Raw genomic sequence first — 18,753 nt, forward strand, 5'->3', positions numbered from 1 at the left:
TCGGCTCCTAGCTCTCGCGAGAACGGGGCGGGGTCCGCCCACAGTGCTCCGCGAGGAGGCGGGGCCTGAGATCCAGGATTCTCTGGAACTGCTATGCCAAGAGGGAAAAGGCAATGGCACTCAACTCCAGCACTCTTGCCTGGAAAATCCCATGGACGGAGGAGCCTGGTGGGCTTCAGTCCACGGGGTCTCGAAGAGTCGGACACGACTGAGCGACTTCACTTTGACTTTTCACCTTCATGCATTGGAGAAGGAAATGGCACCCCACTCCAGTGTTCTTGCCTGGAGAATCCCAGGGACGGCAGAGCCTGGTGGGCTGCCGTCTATGGGGTCGCACAGAGTCGGACACTACTGAAGCGATTTAGCAGCAGCAATGCCCAGAATATGTGTACAGAGATCTAGGATTAAAAATTTCCCGGGCCTTTGTGTTCTCCTGTGCAAAATGAGCATCTTCGTTTCTTCCCGTCCCGTCACCATATCTCGAAGGGGGATAAACAGCAGTTCTCAGTTTTGAGAAGGTCATGTTTAGAGGGCTGCCTCTTTGGAGGGAAATTGCCGCGGACGTCAACATTTTCAATGCACTTCGTCCGGAAATTGGAATGGATCTGTTGAGATAGCCAAGGGCGGGAAACAAGTTCACTTTCCGTCCTCAGGACACCCGGAACGTGTGTAGGCTGAAGATGGAGTGGTGTGTGTTTTCAGGATAGGTGGAGAGCCCTGGCGTGAAATGAGTCACCTATCCAACTTACGTTCTTTGAGTGCCTAGTTTGTGCTAGGGTCTGGGGATCCAACAGTGCTGCTCTCAGGGGGCACTCGCTTTTTAAAATGGGGAAACAGATAATGAATCAACAAATGCGGGAAATGATCTTATGGTTATATTAAGTGCCGTAAAGGAAAAAGGGCTTCCCAGGTGGCGCTAGTGGTAAAGAACCCACCTGTCAACGCTGGAGATGTAAGAGACAGTGGTTCGATCCCCGGGCCAGGAAGATCCCCTGGAGGAGGAAATGACAACCCACTCCAGTATTCTTGCTGGGGAGAATCCCATGGACAGGGGAGCCTAGCAGGCTACAGTCCATGGGGTTGCAAAGAGTCAGTGGTGACTGAGTGGCTGAGCACAATAAAGGGGGGAGAAAAGCCCAGAAGGATGTGATGGTCACGGGCCAGGGAAGTTTCTCTGTGAGACGACTTCTGAGCTGTTGCGTGATTGTCAGGAGGCAGTTATTCAGTGGAAGTTCAGGAGGCCACATCGCTGTGGGAAGAATGAATAGCTGGTTCAAGTGGCCTGAGTTGGGGAGGAACAAGCTTATCTTTTACAAGAAACAATGAAGTGATCAGCTTACTGCTGCAGCCAGGTGGAGGCAGGGAGTGAAGATCAGAACGTAGACATGGTTCAAGAAAGGTCATTCAGGGACCTAGTGAACTGTGGAAAGAGAGATGTGTGGTCTCTATTCTAGCTGATGAATTTTTAGCAGGGGGAGGAACACCATCTGATTGCTGGGTGTCCTTTGGAGGATGTATCATTGTTGGGACAGTAAAGTGGATCTTTGACCTAAGATCTCTGGAATACATTATTTAAGCATTTGAGAGTTCTAGCAAGTATCGGGGAAGACAGTGGCACCCCACCCGAGTACTCTTGCCTGGAAAATCCAATGGACGGAGGAGCCTGGTGGGCTGCAGTCCATGGGGTCGCTAAGAGTCGGACACGACTGAGCGACTTCCCTTTCACTTTTCACTTTCATGCATTGGAGAAGGAAATGGCAACCCACTCCAGTATTCTTGCCTGGAGAATCCCAGGGATGGGGGAGCCCGGTGGGCTGCTGTCTCTGGGGTCGCACAGAGTCGGACACGACTGAAGCGACTTAGCAGCAGCAGCAGGCAAGTATTGGCTTTATATACAATGTATTTCCATCTATGTACATAAGATGTGCACGTGAGTGCTTAGTGGCTCAGTCATGTCCAGCTCTTTGCAACCCCATGGACTGTAGCCCGCCAGACGACTCTGACCGTGGAATTTTGCAGGCAAGGATGCTAGAGGGGGTTGCCATTTTCTACTCCGTTAATATGTACCTATCTGCTTTTATATGCCAAGAATATCTTTGGGAGGAGACATCAACAAACTGGGGTGGAGGGGGAACGGGCAGGAATTTTGCAGTGAGAGGGAAGACAGATTTTTCACACTTTGGGGCTGTCTGAATTAAAAAAAATTTTTTTTCTTTTTGATTATCATTAATATGGTTAAAAACTTATTAAAAAATCCTTTTTAGGAAGGGTGGAGGTGTGTGTGCATGTGGGTGTGTGCAGGGGAGGTTGGTGCAATCTGGGGAAGGGTGGAGTGAGGTCTCAGAAAGGACAAAGAACCAAGAAAGGGAGAGGAGGGGCCGATTTAAGACTTCGTAACAGAGTCAACAGGATGTTGCTGAATAGGCGGGGCTAAAATGACTGAAGTTTGCAGTCTGAAGATGCTATAACCTAGATATGAGATTGGAGAAGGAAATGGCAACCCACTCCAGTGTTCTTGCCTGGAGAATCCCAGGGACGGGGGAGCCTGGTGGGCTGCCGTCTATGGGGTCGCACAGAGTCGGACACGACTGAAGTGACTTAGCAGCAGCAGCAGCAGCAGCAGATATGAGATGCTGTCTGCTAGATGTCAAAACTACTCTCCTCTTCATCCCCAGTGAATAGCCCTACTTCCTGCAAAAGTGGTGATGGCTATTGCAGTGGGGCCTCAGGGATATACTCCTTATTGGGAAGAAGGGCAGCCTGCATGGTGAGTTCTAAGGCAGAGAAAGGAGACAGAAGCCTTCATTCCCCTTCAACACCAGGAAACGCCCAGCTGATGGTGTTGTGGCTCACACAGTCCTCCCGCAGTCTGTCCCCCAATCTAAGTGTTGCTGAGAGACATGCACAGTGGTAGCCGGGCAGTGGAGGGGCAAAAATCATAGATGGAGGGAACCAGGGACATTCAAGAGATTGTGAAGTGTGAAAGCAAAAGTCACTCAGTCGTGTCTGACTCTCTGCGACGCCGTGGACTATATAGCCCATCAGCCTCCTCTGTCCATGGGATTTTCTAGGCAATAATACTGGAATGGGTTGCCATTCCCTTCTATAGGGGATCTTCCTGACCCAGGGATCAAACCTGGATCTCCTGCATTGCAAACAGATTCTTTACTGTCTGAGCCACCAGGGAAGCCCCCAATTCAAGAGACAGGTTAAATGTTTGTGTAATGATTGACTAATAACAGGGCTGTTGAGGCATAGTTGCACAACTGGGATTTTTTTTTTTCTCCAGCCACACTCAGTGTTCCAGGTAGGTGTGGATCCTGAAGAAGGCTCTTCTGGCCAGTTTTTCTTCGATACCTATCTCCCATCCTCCAGGTGGGTAGGTGTCTTCCATCTGGATTCCTTCCATCACAGCGTAGATCACTCTATGTAGTATTTGCCATCAAGGTCTGCTGACCCTTTCATCCTTCTTGGCTTCTCCAGCAACGCCTACACTCTCTCTCTGCACCCCTGTCCCCTGCTGTAGCCCCTGTCCCTTCTCTGGCTCAGTCCTGACCTCACTTATCTGGTTCCATCTCTCCCAGACGGACTGCCCTTTGTGGGGCTGAGCACAGAGTGGGTATTCATTTAGAAAGTCAAAATCCTTAGGCTCAGATCCAAGGATTCACCTGCATGTGTGGGGAGGTTTGAAAGGCTCAGACCCAGCACTGGTTTTAGGACAGCTGGAAGGGGTGGACAGGGATGACTCTGAGTGGATTATCGGGGGACATATGGGACCTGCCTCCTTCCTCAGGGTCCCAGCTGGGTTTGGTATTGGGGAGATGTGTAGATTCAAAAGCTGACAGAGCCCACCAGAACATTTTCTGCAGGAGAGCTGGCATGTAGCTTCTGAAAGCCAGCAAGTGAGACAAGCTCAAGCTTTGTGAGGGATGGGAGTGTATCCAAGTTCAAGACTTGGCTCTGGAATCTTGGGTGAGTGACTAAACCTCCCTGGGCCTCCATTTTTCCATCTGTAAAATGGGGTTGTTTGCTGATCCTACCTCACAAGGTTATGAAAAGGCAGTCCTTGTTGGTGCTCAGTAAATTAATTCATATTCTCACTCGGCAAACATTTATTGCCTCGTTTATGAGAGGAGGGAAGTCAAGCTTGTCAAGGTCCTCCCAGATGTGCTTGGCTCTTTGCCCCGGGACACAGCTCATATCCTACTCACAAGGCAGCTGTGAGGTAGGTCGTGTTAGCCCTGTTTTACACAGGAGGGAACAGGTATGACTTGTGGGAGGCCAGGGTCCAGGGTGGGGGGACAGGAGCTCCAGTGGTGACCCCAGGGCCTGGGTTAGGCTGGGCTGGAGGTCACAGAACTGGACCTTCTGGCCAATGCAGCCGAGGGAAACGAGACCCATGTTGCAGGATCCAGGTGGGCAGGTGGGAGGACAGGGTCCCAGGCCCCCGCCCCACTCAGATCTTCTCCACATAGTTTCCAGGAAAGAGGCCCTCCTGGCCATGCAGCCGGCCTTTCCACCAGCCTGACGAATCTGTGGGAGAGGAGAAGATATGATCCCATGCCCAGCTTGCCCCAGAAAAAGCCTTCATGCTGGCTCTGTGTGGGCAGACTGTCTTCTCTAAGACAGAAAGGGATGGAGCTGCGTGTGCGTTTGCCTTGCCCTTGGCTCACACTTTCATTTTCTAGACCATCCACTGGTGCTATTCCCTCATCCTTCTTAGATAGGTCCCTCCCCATGATCCCCATGGGGGGCCCAGAAATAACTCCTAAGATGTTCCCCCACCCACCTGCAGAGGGTGCTGTTGAAGCTCCTCTAGGTGCAACCCAGGGTCAAAGTAGGAGGTGGCCTGGGCCATCCAGACAAGGCCCATTTCCAACTCACAAGGTAGGTCTGTTATTGGCCCTAGTGCTTAACAGGTGGGAAAAATGAGGCTGGGGTATTGGGTGTGATGCAGTGAGGCCAGGTTCCCAGGGTTGCTTAGGAGGTGACCTCCAGACCTTGGAGGTGTCCTTCTGTTTCTGCCCTGGCACACACACCTTCCATAAGGATCTCGATGACCTCGTTCACATTGAAGCTCAGCTCATCCACGTCTTGACCGACATACTGGTACAGTGCCCGGCACCTGGGGCCATGCGTCCGTGGCTGGGGCTTAGGTCGGCCTACACCAGGCACAGGTCGCTGTCCCACACTGCGCTTCCTCTGCATGCTGTGGGCACATGAGGGCACTTGTCACAGCCCCAGACACTCTCCATCCCATTCCTGGGGCTGCCCTCCCACACTACCTACCCAGCCACGCCCTGGTCAGGCACATTGAGGAATTCTGTGTTGTGCTCCGAGGGGGGCCGTGCCCGTGGGCGTCTGCTGGCCCCCAAGGCTGAGGACGGAGGGCCCCGTGGTGGCCTCTGGGATCCCCCTCCAGATGTGATCTCCATGGGCAAGGGGCCCCTTCTGGCAGAGGGAGGCACCCCATTGCGGTCCAGGCCTGCAGCAAGAATAAGGATGGGAGCATTTGTCAGGGTGATGCTAGCAGGATTTGAGAAGGACTTAGCTCCAAGTTCCCTGAGGGAAGAGGCAGCTACTGTCAACCCTGTATGATAAGGACTGGCCTGGAGAAAGAGACCCTGGGGTAAGGAAGGCATACATAGATTGAGACTGCCAGGGGTAAGATTTTCCCCCACCTACTTCTGTAGGAGGGCTTTTATGGGTGGGTCTTAGAGGCTGAATAGGAGTTCATATGGAATAGGAGTTTGAGAGACAGGCAGAGCAAACAGCTCAAGCAAACGCCTGGAGGGAAGACAAAATTTGGTAAATTGGCAAAGTAAGATGCAGCCTGCATGACAGGAGTTTAAGATGGGAGGAGAAAAGAGGTCAGTGGTTAGCTGGGTCAGAATCTGAAGGGTTTTTGAATACCAAACTAAGCTTAGCCTTTATTCTATGGGAGATTGGGAGCTATAGAGAGTTCTGGACAAAAAAGAAGAGAGTGGTCCACTGTTTGTAAGATCTCGTTGACAGGAGGTCTGTCTTAGGCCTTGGAGCCCACAAGAGGCAAGGAAGACATTTAGTAGCAGGTGTCTCTTCACCTCTGGGGGGCCCGGGAGCTGCCCGGGTAGCAGTCTGGCCTGGCCTTCTAGATTTTCCCTGGGCCATCCCCTTCCGTGTAGGCTCTGAAAAGGAAAGGGTAAAAGATATAGGGATTGAGTGTGATTCTTGGCCCCACCCCCAAGTCCGGTTTACTCCGGGCCCCGCCCCCTAACTCACTGGCTCTCTCATCAGGACAGAGCCCGTTAGTTACTGGAATACTGATTGAGTGAGTGAAAGTCGCTCAGTCGTGTCCGACTCTTTGCGGGCCCGAGAAGGCAATGGCACCCCACTCCAGTACTCTTGCCTGGCAAATCCCATGGGCGGAGGAGCCTGGTAGGCTGCAGTCCATGGGGTCGCTAGGAGTCGGACACGACTGACCGACTTCACTTTCACTTTTCACTTTCATGCATTGGAGAGGGAAATGGCAACCCACTCCAGTATTCTTGCCTGGAGAATCCCAGGGACGGGGGAGGCTGGTGGGCTGCCGTCTCTGGGGTCGCACAGAGTCGGACACGACTGAAGAGACTTAGCAGCAGCGGCAGACTATACAGTTCATGGAATTCTCCAGGCCAGAATACTGGAGTGGGTAGCCTTTCTCTTCTCCAGGGGATCTTCCCAACCCAGGGATCGAACTGAGGTCTCCCTCATTGCAGGATTCTTTACCAGCTGAGCCATCAGGGAAGCCCCAGTAATTGGCCCCGCCTCTCCAGGACCCACCCCTCATTGGCTTTTGGGCCCGCCCTCTCCAAAGATCTTCCCATTCAGCAACTGACACACGTGTCTACTCTATGGCCACGCCCCTCCATATTTCACTCACTTATTGGTCACCTCTCTAGCCCTGCCTTCTTCGCGGCCTCTTCTATTACCCACTCTTGACCTCCCTCACTGGCCCCGCCCCACGGTCTTGATTGGTCCGTCTCTGATCCCACCCCATACAGGGCCAGCCTCCTGTGCGCCAATCTCCTGGTTCTGCGCAGACTCACTGGAACTTTTGGGCAGTCCGTCACCCACGCTGACTGTGAGGGCCTTGCCGCTAGCCTTGAGCACCGCCACGTCGCCGGAACCACGCGAGAAAGTGACGCTTCGGGTGCCACCTCCGCCCCAGCCCTCCTTCTTCACCCGGAACTGTAGTCTGTGAGGAGAGGAGGAAGCTGTGGTTGTCCCCACCCGCCAAGCAGGGGTCACCTTCTCATCCCATCCTTGCGGACCCGGGCTGAGATGGGAGGGGGCAAGGCAAGGGCGCGTTTCGGTCAGTCTGTGAGGCGGGGGAGGGGGCGCTGTGCCAAGCCAAGCCCGAGGGTGGTACGGGAGGTGGGGGTCGTACGTGTCGCTGAAGGTGAGAGCCAGGGGCCTCCGCACCGCCTCCTCGAAGCGCTTGCACAGGAGGCTGACGAACTCAGTCTTGAAGATGCTTTCCAGGAAACTGTCGGCCGCGTCTTCTTGGAGGATGAAGAAGTCATCCTGCCGCGTGCTGGGGGAGGGGCGGGAGGAAAAGCAGGTGAGGCTGGCAGAAGGGCTGATATTTGCGATGCAACAGGGGAGGGGCAAATGGGTGGCACAGGTGGGGGCAAACGGGAGAGGTGGCAAGGAGCTGGAAAAGGTGGTAATAGAGAAGTCAGGGGAGGGGACCGGTGCTGTTGGCAAATGACCATGAATGCGAGGGCAAGTGAAGGTGACAGATAGGACCAAGAGAAAGTTGCAGGTATAGAAGGTAACATGTTCAGGGTGACAGATGGGGTGACAGGAGGGCAGCTGATGATGAAGGGTGCTAGTAGGGGGCCTCACCTGAGAGAAACTCCCCGGAGCGCCTGGATCTCCAGCTTCTTCTTCAGGACTTCACGCACCTGGCCCTTCTCAGGCCCCTTCTTCACCTTCTCCCGCCCAATCACATACACGCACTTGGGTGTCAGGATCAAGTCCCTCTTGATGGGCTATGAGGATGCAAGACCAGAGAGGCTGGTGCCAGGAGCCCTGGGCATGGGCAGCCTGGCCTCAGGGCATCAGCCCAGGCAGAGGGGTAGTGCCGGCAGGTCAGGTGAAGGACAGGTCAGGGGAGGGTCCCTCTACATGAAAGTATATGAGTGGCTACTTTTTATAAGAAACAGGAGGTTAAATAAGGTTATGCTGGCTAGAAAGGAGTGTGTGGACAATGAACAGGTACAGGATAGGTGAAGGTATGTTTGCTGGGCATGGGTGTCCAGGCCTGATGAGAGTTTACCTGTATATAGGTATATCTGTGCTAGGTGAAGGTGTGTTTAATTGAGAGGCCTGTCTAGACTGCGTGAGAGGATACTGAATGGATAGGTATGTCTTGGATAAGTGAAGGTGGTCCTGTGGTCAGAGCTTCTGAACAAGGTAAGCTTGCAGTTCTGGACAGATGTGTCTGACTTGGTGAGGATATATGTGATGGACAAGTGTGTCTGGGCTATATACGAGGATATATCTGATGGACAGCCGTACCTACATTAGTTGAGCCTATATCCATGGGCAGATGTGTTTGGGCAAGGTGCAGGAGTACCTCTGGTGGGGCATGGGCAGGGTCCCAGACATGGCCGCCTGCTAGTGCCTCACCTTGAAGCGTCGGTCATACTTGTTGACTGAGTCAGCAAAGTCCACACGCTCTCTCTTGCCTAGGAACTGACGCAGCTCCGGCCGCTCCTCTAGCCCCAGGTAGTCCCCAACAAAGTTCCTATTGATGCTGTTGCGTCTCCGCTCCTTCTTGTTCAGCAGGATGTTGGAAGCTGTGGGGGCACAGGGTCGAGGGTGGGGACAGAGGTCATGGTTTGGCTCCCCCAAGCCAATCCGTCCTCAGCCCCAGCTTCCCACCTGCAGCCTCTCACCTTCCTCCCGCATCTCTTCATACTTCCGGACTGCCACATGACGCCGCCAGGCCTTCTGGATGGTGCGGGCAAAGCCATCGAACTTGCGCTCTCGCATCTCTTCTAGAAGGAAGAGCTGGACAGGAAGGAGGGCTGGTGGGTCCTGGCATCTCCCAGAGGAGCACAGTTTCCAGTTTCCTCTGAGTTTCCACCCCACCCATGTGCTTTTGCTGACAGGCACCTGCACACATGCTTTTACATTATGGACAAAAAATTTTGTCTTCTTCCAAATGATCAGACCCAGGAATCCCTCCCAATATGTAGCATAACTTCTGCATTAAATTACAACTGTAGATTTGTCTTGCTGGGTTTAAATCTCAGCTCTGCCACTTACCACCTATGTGGTCTTGCAAGAAATGTTATAACATCATGACTTTTCACCCTTATTAAACTATGGCCTACCATCTGTGGGAGGTCCATATCCGTTTCAGAGATGTTAGAAATGTGAACCAATGTGCATCTTGGAAAACCAATAAAAGTACTGTAAATATGAAAATTGGACAGACAGGCCTGTTGATGTGACTAGTGACCATGTGGTTGTACAGTATACAACCTGCACACCCATCCATAGCAGCCCCTGAAAAGAAGCTTTGATAGAAAAGCAGAGAAAATTTGAATTTTAAGAGTCTCCACCCAGAAGGGATATAGAGATTAAATTATTAGAGCAAGTCACCTGGAATAATAACCAGTGACTATATCAGGGAAGGAACCTATGGGATAAAATATTACAAATCTACAGTAATATAATTAAAAGATGCTTGCTCCTTGAAGGAAAGCTATGACAAATCTAGACAGCATATTAAAAAGCAGAGACATCACTTTGCTGACAAAGGCCTATATAGTCACAGCTATGGTTTTTCCCATAGTCATGTATGGATGTGAGAATTGGACCATAAAGAAGGCTTAGTGCTGGAGAATTGATGCTTTCAAATTATGGTGCTGGAGAAGATTCTTGAGGATCCCTTGGACAGCAAAGAGATCAAGCCAGTCAATCCTAAAGGAAATGAACCCTGAATATTCACTGGAAGTACTGATGCTGAAGCTCAACCTCCAATACTCTGGCCACCTGCTGCAAAGTGTCATTGGAAAAGACCCTGATGCTGGGAAAGACTGAAGGCAAAAGGAGAAGGTGGCGGCAGAGGATGAGATGGTTAGATAGCATCACTGCCTCAATCCACATGAATTTGAGCAAACTCTGGGAGATAGTGGAGGACAGGGGAGCCTGGCATGCTGTAGTCCATGGGGTTGCAAAGAGTAAGACATTGAACAACAATAACAACAGTAGTTAAAAAAAAAAAGGAGTGTTGATCAAAGAATAGAACCACCTTGGACCACGACAGATGGCTGGAAAACACTGTAGTTCAAATGGAAATTTAGTGACAAAAAGGACAGCACAGTCAACCAGTGACGACGGGAAAATAATTGAAAATTAAGTTGGGCTTTATTTAGAAAAAAATAATTAGCACTTCAGCCAGAGGGTTTTCTCAAATACACAAATATCACATTACTGATGAAAACCTGCCATTTTGATGACAATGATAGCTAATGTCTCCTAGAAACCCCAGACTTTCCTGGCAGGACTAAAAGAATTCTGCCGGTACTTGGTTCAAGCTCACTTTAAAAATACATATCTTGGAGGGCTTGTAGATCTGTGAGTGTGGAGTATTTCCTGCCATGTCAGTAAACAAGGATTTCAGTTATCAGTGATTCTGGCCATCCAAATGTGAATACCTGAGCCCTAAGGGCACTCAGGAAGGCGAATACCTGTGTGACCTGAGAGTCATCAGGTTGTAGCCATTCCCTACAGTGAGCACTGAGGGACTCTGGATATGAAAGCACTGGATATTGATCCCAGATAGCTGAGATGCATATGAAAGGAGTGATTTCGGTGAGCCCAGACTCTGGCATCTTCCCATACATAGAAAAGCGCTAAATTCCTTCACCGGTGTCTGGTTTTCTTTAATTCACAAAATAACTTCTGATGTTCAGACTACCTGCCCTTTGTTGCAAACTTCTATGTAACCTGACCCCTCCCCCTAACTCCTTGGAGCAGTTCTCTCGGGGTCACTTGAGATTCTGTCCCCCAGGCTTAAGTCCTAAAAATTCCCACCAAACAAAACATAACTCTCAACTTTTCGGCTGTGACTATTAAGTCAACAGTGTTTATAACTGATCATAAAAAGTGGGTCTTCTTTCTCACCAAAGAGAAAAAACAACATCATCTCAGGCCGACAGGTTGCAGGCGATTGAGGGGTATTTTGTTGTTCAGTCGCTAAGTCCTGTCTGATGCTTTGTGACCCCATGGACTGCAGCACACCAGGCTCCTCTGTCCTCCACTGTCTCCCAGAAAGTGCTCAAATTCATGCCTATCTAAGCATCTCATCCTCTGTCGTCCCCTCTTCCTCCTGCCCTCAATCTTTTCCAGCATCAGGGTCTTTTCCAAGGAGTGGTATTTACATATTCTTTTGTTTCTCAGACCAGTACTCTGTGGATCCAGGAGTTTGTGTGCAAATCTTGTGTAAGTAATGCCTGTATAGGGTGTCTGGAGGGCACATACATGCATTCTGTGGTTTGCTGAGGGAATGGCAGTCTGAGTGAAGGGAGACCAGCCATGCAGAACTAGGGGCAGACCAGTCAACCAGGACAAGTGTCTTCCAACCTTGTTATTTCTGCCCAGGGGAGAGGGTTTGGTTTCAGCTTGGGAAATCTTTCTTTCTCCACAGTATTAAAGGCATCTCTTTTCATGCTGCTAAGGGCAGGGGTGGGTGTGCTCAAGGTGGATGACACATACACCCCAGATCTGAGCTTGACCTGGTGTAGTGCATTGAATAGCGTTCTCCCCGAACTTATGTGCACTTGGCGGGAACTTGTGAATGTGACTTTATGTGGAAAGAGGGTCTTTGCAGAGGTAATCAAGTTAACATGCAGCAGCAACAGCAGACTGGAGTAGGGTGAATCTAAAATCCAATCTAACTGGTGTTCTTATAAGAAGGAGGGACTTCCCTGGTGGTCCAGTGGTTAAGAATCCACGCTTCCAATGCAAGGGATGTGGGTTTGATCCCTGGCCAGGGATTATGATCCCACATGCTCCATAGTGTGTCAAAAAATAAAAAAGAGAGAAATTTGGACCCAGATACACAGAGAAGAAGGCCATGTGATGCCAGAGGCAGAGACTATACACCAACAATATAAGTATGATATATCTGTATACCAAGGAATGGCGAGGATTGCTGACAACCACCAGAATTTAGGGAGAAGCAAAGAAAGATTCTTCCCTGGCACTTTCACAGGGCTCACAGTCCTTGATTTTGGATTTCTAGCTTCCAGAAATGGGCTTCCCAAGTGGCTCAAAGGTAAAGAATCTGCCTGCAATGCAGAAGACTTGGCTTTGATCCCTGGGTTGGGAAGATCCCCTGGAGGAGGAAATGGCAACCCACTCCGGTATTTTTGCCTGGAGAATCCCATGGACAGAGGAGCCTGGTGGGCTACAGTCCATGGGGTCACAAAGAGTTGGACATGACTGAGCATAAGCACAAGCCTCCAGAAAGGTGAGAAAATAAATTTTTACTAGGTTTAAGCCAGCCAGTTTGTGGTACTCTCTTACAGCATCCCTGGGAAGCTTGGGATAATTTTGAATTCATGATTACAAGAAACAAGACCCAACTCTAAATAAGCTCATCTGTAGTTGGGAAAGCTCCAACTCCATTAATTAACTTAATTCTTTGATCAATTTTTGAAAAACCACAGTTAAACTGTTTCCATTTTACTAAAATTATTTTCATTAGGATTAGTTTTCTTTCTTTTTTTTTTCTGTGCAAATTTTTAGTCTGTTTTTTTTCCTTATGAGACTTTCCCACCAGGGGCCTCCCCAGTGGTCCAGTGGTTAAGAGTCTACCTGCCAGTGCAGGGGGTGTGGGTTTGATCCCTGGTTGGAGAACTAGGATCCGACATGCTGCAGCGTGGGGCCAAAAATTAAATAAACTAAAGTTTAAAAACTTTCCCACCAAGCTTTTACCTTTATGAGCTTCATTATTTCCAGCTAGTTCACCTTTCCCTCCTCAAAATGTGCAGAGCGCAATTTTGGTCAAAATTTGATTTTACCTTCTGTTGTCTTAGCCAGTGCTAGCATTCTTTTCATACTGCAGCCATGAAGTTAAAAGACACTTGCTCCTTGGAAGAAAAGCTATGACAAACCTAGACAGCATATTAAAAATCAGAGATATTACTTTGCTGCAAAAGTCCATATAGTCAAGGCTATGGTTCTTCCAGGAGTCATGTACGGATGTGAGAGTTGGACCATAAAGAAGGCTGAGCACTAAAGAACTTTTGAACTGTGGTGTTGGAGAAGACTCTTGAGAGTCTCTTGGACAGCAAGGAGATCCAACCAGTCAATCCTAAAGGAAATCAGTCCTGGGTGTTCATTGGAAAGACTGATGTTGAAGCTGAAACTCCAATACTTTGGCCATCTGATGGGAAGACCTGACTCATTGGAAACAGCCCTGATGCTGGGAAAGATTGAAGGCAGGAGGAGAAGGGGATGCCAAAGGATGAGATAGTTGGATGGCATCACTGATTCTATGGACATGAGTCTGACCAAACAAACTCTGGGAGTTGGTGATGGACAAGGAGGCCTGGTGTGCTGCAGTTCATGGGGTCACAAAGAATTGGATGCAACTGAACTGAACTGAGCATTCTTTTGTCTTTCTGTGTGTGTGTGTCAATTTTTATCTTTTCCTTTCAGAGTCATGTATTCCAATTTGCCTGTAACCAGCAAGATGGATTCTCTTTCTCTCTCTCACCCTCTCATTTTCCTCTTTTTTTCTAGCCCTCCCTCTCTCTTCCCTTTCTTATGTGTTAACACTTAAATTCTTCCAAGTGCAGTTTTAGCCTCAGACAGTTTTGGTTTGTACTGTTTACTGGAGTGGGTAGCCATTCCCTTCGACCCAGGGATCAAAGCCAGGTCTCACTGCTTTGTAGGCAGATTCCTTACCATCTGAGCCACCAGAGCAGCCCAAGTTTCTATCACTAACAATATCTATTTTGAATGTGATTCTACACTGTTTTTATTCTTTGGAGCAAAGTACATCCATAGTGAAAAGCTCTAGGAGGAAGATGCCAACATATCCGGGGGATGAGGAATCTGGACCTTCCACGAAAGACTGTTTTTGTAGCTATGGAATCTCTAGAGCCTCCACCCCACTGTGTTATATTCTTGCTTTGCTGAGAGAACAGTTACTTGTAAGTTACAGTAACATTAAGGGAATCATGCAGACAATCCCCTGGTTGTATTCATAAAGTCCTTGAGAGGCTATGGAGCAGGTGACATGATTATGCACGTGATGGGCACCCAGCTGGGCCTGGCCCATACCCCCAGCACACCTTGCCCCTGTGCTCCAGCTTCTCTGGAGCCTAAGATTCCTTTGGAAGTCTGGTGAACCAGCCCAGTTCACTGAGATGGGGATCCCTCTGTGTACTTTCCAGTCCTCGCACCAAAGCAGGTGGCCAGACAGGCCCTTAGGGGCTTCTTCACCTTGCTTCTTTTTGTTATTCTTGTCACTGTTGCTTTTTAAAAAACTTGCCCCCTCCCAGCTTTATTGAGCTATAACTGACATACAGCACTGTGTAAGTTTACAGTGTACACATATATGTTGATCTGATATACATATTATGTTGCAAAATGATTACCACTATAGGTTAGCTAACCCTTCTGTCCTGTCACATAATTACCATGTCTTTCCTGTGGCAAGACAATTGAAGATCTACTCCCTAAGCAAATTTCCAGTATTTAATGAGCTGTGCTTAGTCACTCAGTCATGTCCGGCTCTGCAATGCCATGGACTTATAGCCTGCCTGGCTCCTCTGTCGCTGGGGATTCTCCAGGCAAGAATACTGGAGTGGGTTGCTATGACCTCTTCCAGGGGATCTTCCCAATCCAGGGATCAAACCTAGGTCTCACACTGCAGGCAGATTCTTTACCATCTGAGCCATCCGGGAAGCCCCCTGTATATAATACAGCCAGCCTTAATCACCACACTGCCCTGTACGTTAGATCCCTAGAACTTAACTGTCATTGTTGCTTTTGCTCTTGAAAGTAGAGGCAGCATAAAGTTTGGGGTGCTTCCAGCCTTTGATAAAAGGCTAGAAACTGATGACAGTGTGCTAGAAGGATTATTTCTATATTGGAGGGTGTGAAATGAGGTTTGTTTTATAACAAGAAAATTGCCACTTTGGGACTTCCCTGGCAGGCCAGTGGTTAAGAATCTGCACTTCCATTGCAGGGTGCATGGGTTCGATCCCTGATCAGGGCACTAAGATTCTGCATGCTGTGCAGCGTAGCCAAAGAATACATAAAAATAAACTAAGAAAATTGCCACTTCGACCTGAATCTCTGGTCCAGGTACTCATGAATGAAGGAATGAAATAAGAAAAGAGAGAGAAAACAGGACAAGAGGAAGGAAGGCAAAGGAAGGAATGAAGATGATAGAAGGGGATGGAGGAAAGGACAAAGAAAGGAAAGGACAAAAAGACATTCTGGTCCCTTCCAAGGGGCTATCACCGCAGGTGGATATGTGTTTCTCCAGCAGCTTCCTGGCCCCAAGGACCCTCTAGCTAATTTTTTTTCTTTTTCTTTTTTTTTTTGCCATGCCCAATGGCATGAAGGATCCTAGTTACTCCACTAGGGATCAAACCTGCACCCGCTGCATTGGAAACTCAGCGTCTTAACCACTGAACCACCAGGGAAGTCCCACTAATTTAGTTTTCCTGAGCACTGTGCCTCGGACTTCCCACTTTGTTTAATTCTCACGTTGATCCTGCAGGGTGACTAGGACTCTCCGCAATTTCCAAATGGAGAAACCGAGGCTTGAGGGTGGCGGGGAGGAAACGTGCCCACGGCCATCCAGGCGCCTGAAGAACAGGACCATGCAAGTGATGCTGGTGTCTGTCTCCCCCACACACTTACGGACTCAGGGTTCTTAACGAAGACCTTGGTGCTCCCCATCTGGTACTGGTCCGGCTCCATGTTGACTGCCCGCAGCAAGTGCTGGACCCCTTGACGCTCATCCCCGCGCCAATACGGCCACGTCTCGGGGGTCAGAATGGCGTACCTGAAGCCAGGGCGGGGGAGGGTCTGAGCGGCTGGTGGGGCTGCGGGGGGTGGGGGTGGGGGGGTGGGCGGAGCGGCGCGTGGTGGGTGGGGCGACTGGAGAGGGCAGGGGCGGGGCAGTGGTGGGGGCGGGGCGCGGCCGGCGGGAGGTGGGTGAGTGTGGCAGGGATGCCTTACCTCTGCAGGAATTTGGCGAACTGGCGGCGGTAGGCGAAGCCCGCGCGTCGCACCCTGATGTTCTCCTTCAGGCCCAGGTACTCCACCTGGTGCTTGACCCTGGGGAGAGGGCAGCCTGAGTCCCCTGGTGGCGGCCTCACCGCTTCGGGGCTGTCTGGATTCATGCTGGGAGCAGTTTAGGGGGTGAGTTCTGAGGTCTAGGGAGGGGGTTCAGTGCTGGTCCAGGGGTCCACTTTGGAGTTAGTTCTGTCACTGGGGGCCTGGGTTCTAGGGGGAGGGGTCGGTGTTTGCTGCGTGGTCAGTTTTAGGAACAATTCTAGGGGTGGGTCCTGGGGTCTGGGGAATGAGGGGGACTGTATTATTAGTTCCACGGACAGTCTGGGATCCTCCCTGGGGACCTCGGTCAGTGCTAGGTGTAACCCCGGGGCCCTGAGGGGTTTTGCGCTGGTCCTAGGGGTTAGCCTGGATCAGACCTGTGATGGATTCCTTGACCCTGGGTGGCGGGGGAGGTTTGCGAGGGAGGGTCAGTCTCGGGGACAGGGAGTGTGGACTGGCTGAGATGGGGCGGGGCGGGGGGCGGCGTCACCTGTTCTCCTCCCAGTCGCGGGGCCTCTTGGTCTCATTGGGCTTGATGCACCGGATGTAGTGGGGCGTGCATCTCTTCAGCGTGGACACCAAGTCATTCGCTTGTTTCTAAGGTGGGGAGAGAAGATGGGGATGGGGGGCACGGATGGGACCCTCTGACCCCTCTCTCTTCCCATTCTGAATACAGCCCCAAGAGACCCAGACACGCTGCATGGGAACGTGGGCGTGGCACCTGATGGACTCAGGCATCCCTGGTCCCCATGTGGCTCTGTTAGCACGTACCACATGGGGTTCATATCCTGTGTGTGTACCTGATCCTTGAACCCCAAACCAGGAGCTCTCATGTCTGCCGCACCCTCTGCTTAGCCAGGTGCAGAGTAAGTGCTCGGCGAAGGTTTGTTGATGGAATAGCTGAGCACGTGGGAGCACACATTTCCTGGTTATTTCTGCCTGTCCTTTGGGGCACAGATGTTTTAAAAGCAGAGAATCACACGTGTGTGCCTGAGAGGTAGTCCTGCAGAGAAGACTAGAAAGGACATCGTTCCAAGGGGGAAGACTGGAGGATTGGTAGAAGAAACCCTGGCGTGGATCACAGTTCTGGTGTGCGATCCGGGTCAGTGACTGCACCTCTCTGAGCCTTGGCCTCCCATCTGCCAGGTGGGACTAATCTCCTGTCTGTAAAGTGTCTCGTGTTTGCTGCCAGCACTGAGAAGTGCCCAATATACTGTTATTAAAATATTATTATGATGGTACACCCGTGTTCATAAAAGCACTCTTCACAATAGCCAAAAGGCAAAAACAGCCCAAGTGTCCATCAGTGGAGGAATGGATGAGAAAATATCCATTACATCCACGGTATATTATTCAGCCTTAAAAAAGGAGGAAATTCTGACACATGCATGAACCTTGAAGATATTATGCTCAGTGAAACAAACCAGCCACATAAGTGTCCAATTCCACTTATAGGAAGTCCCCAGAAGAGTTACACCCATAGAGACAGAAAGCAGGAATGCAGGTGCCAGGGGCTGGGGAAGAGGATGGGGAGTTAGTGATTAATGGGGACAAAGTTTCAGTTTGGGAAGGGGAGAAAGTTCTGGAGATCGATGGTGGGGATGTTTGCACAACAATGTGAATGTCCTTCATGCCGCTGAGATGTACACTTAAAAATGGTTAAGGCTCAGATGGTAAAGAATCCTCCTGACAATGTAGGAGGTGTGTGTTCAATCCCTGGGTCAGGAAGACCGCCTGGAGAAGGGAATGGTGACCCACTCCAGTATTCTTGCCTGGAGAAGAACCCCATGGACAGGGGAGCCTGGCTGGTGACAGTCCATGGGATCCCAAAGAATTGAACACAACTGAGCGACTAACACTTTCACTTTATGTATATTTTACCATAATGAAGAAGAAAGTGACAAATGACCAAAAGACCAAAAAAAAAAAAAAAATCATTAGGATGATGGCTCATGTCTGGATTTAGGGGGTTAGGAGGACATTAAGGAAGCTGGTCCAAGCTCCCCAACCCCAGGACTGGAAGAAGCCCTTGTTGAATAGAAGATGCCAGAGGGAGGGGCAGAGGCTCTGCGATGGGGAGAGATGGACATAGGAACGACAGAACTGGACCTTTCCCTCCCCGTGCCCACCTTGATCTTGGAACCGGCGGTGCTGGGGCGGCCCTTCTTTTCCACATCCAGCTTCTCGGGAAAAAGCATCCGGAGGAAGGCCCTGGGAGGGGGGAAGAGAAGGAGTTTGGAGGTGCAGGTGAACCTTGGGTGCCCTCCTGGAGGTGGGGCTGTTGAGCTGTCTGGGACCCAGAGATCATGCTGTACCTGTGTGGTTCTCCCTGAAGGTTGGTGGGTGTGATGATGAGAACCAGAGGGTGGGTTTCATCCTCTTGGTTCCTTGATTTATTTGTACTGTTACTTT

At 50.3% G+C, this 18,753-nt stretch overlaps 1 protein-coding gene across 1 annotated transcript in view; it reads right to left on the bottom strand.

The window, feature by feature from the left end:
* Positions 1 to 4,151: 4,151 nt before the first annotated feature.
* The window catches only part of MYO1F (myosin IF), a 36,795-nt gene continuing 22,193 nt past the window's right edge, over positions 4,152 to 18,753 (bottom strand). Inside the window, exons 16-28 of the mRNA XM_068979583.1 lie at positions 18,471 to 18,552; positions 16,832 to 16,938; positions 16,246 to 16,344; positions 15,925 to 16,069; positions 8,925 to 9,039; positions 8,656 to 8,825; positions 7,870 to 8,015; positions 7,409 to 7,555; positions 7,068 to 7,216; positions 6,084 to 6,167; positions 5,290 to 5,485; positions 5,040 to 5,209; positions 4,152 to 4,533 (exon numbers count right to left, since the gene is read on the bottom strand). Coding sequence (XP_068835684.1) covers positions 4,457 to 4,533; positions 5,040 to 5,209; positions 5,290 to 5,485; positions 6,084 to 6,167; positions 7,068 to 7,216; positions 7,409 to 7,555; positions 7,870 to 8,015; positions 8,656 to 8,825; positions 8,925 to 9,039; positions 15,925 to 16,069; positions 16,246 to 16,344; positions 16,832 to 16,938; positions 18,471 to 18,552 — 1,687 coding nt within the window. The 3' untranslated portion in view covers positions 4,152 to 4,456. The remainder of the gene's footprint in view (positions 4,534 to 5,039; positions 5,210 to 5,289; positions 5,486 to 6,083; positions 6,168 to 7,067; positions 7,217 to 7,408; positions 7,556 to 7,869; positions 8,016 to 8,655; positions 8,826 to 8,924; positions 9,040 to 15,924; positions 16,070 to 16,245; positions 16,345 to 16,831; positions 16,939 to 18,470; positions 18,553 to 18,753) is intronic.

This window comes from Capricornis sumatraensis, chromosome 9 (assembly GCF_032405125.1).
Source record: "Capricornis sumatraensis isolate serow.1 chromosome 9, serow.2, whole genome shotgun sequence".
Lineage (NCBI taxonomy): Eukaryota > Metazoa > Chordata > Mammalia > Artiodactyla > Bovidae > Capricornis > Capricornis sumatraensis.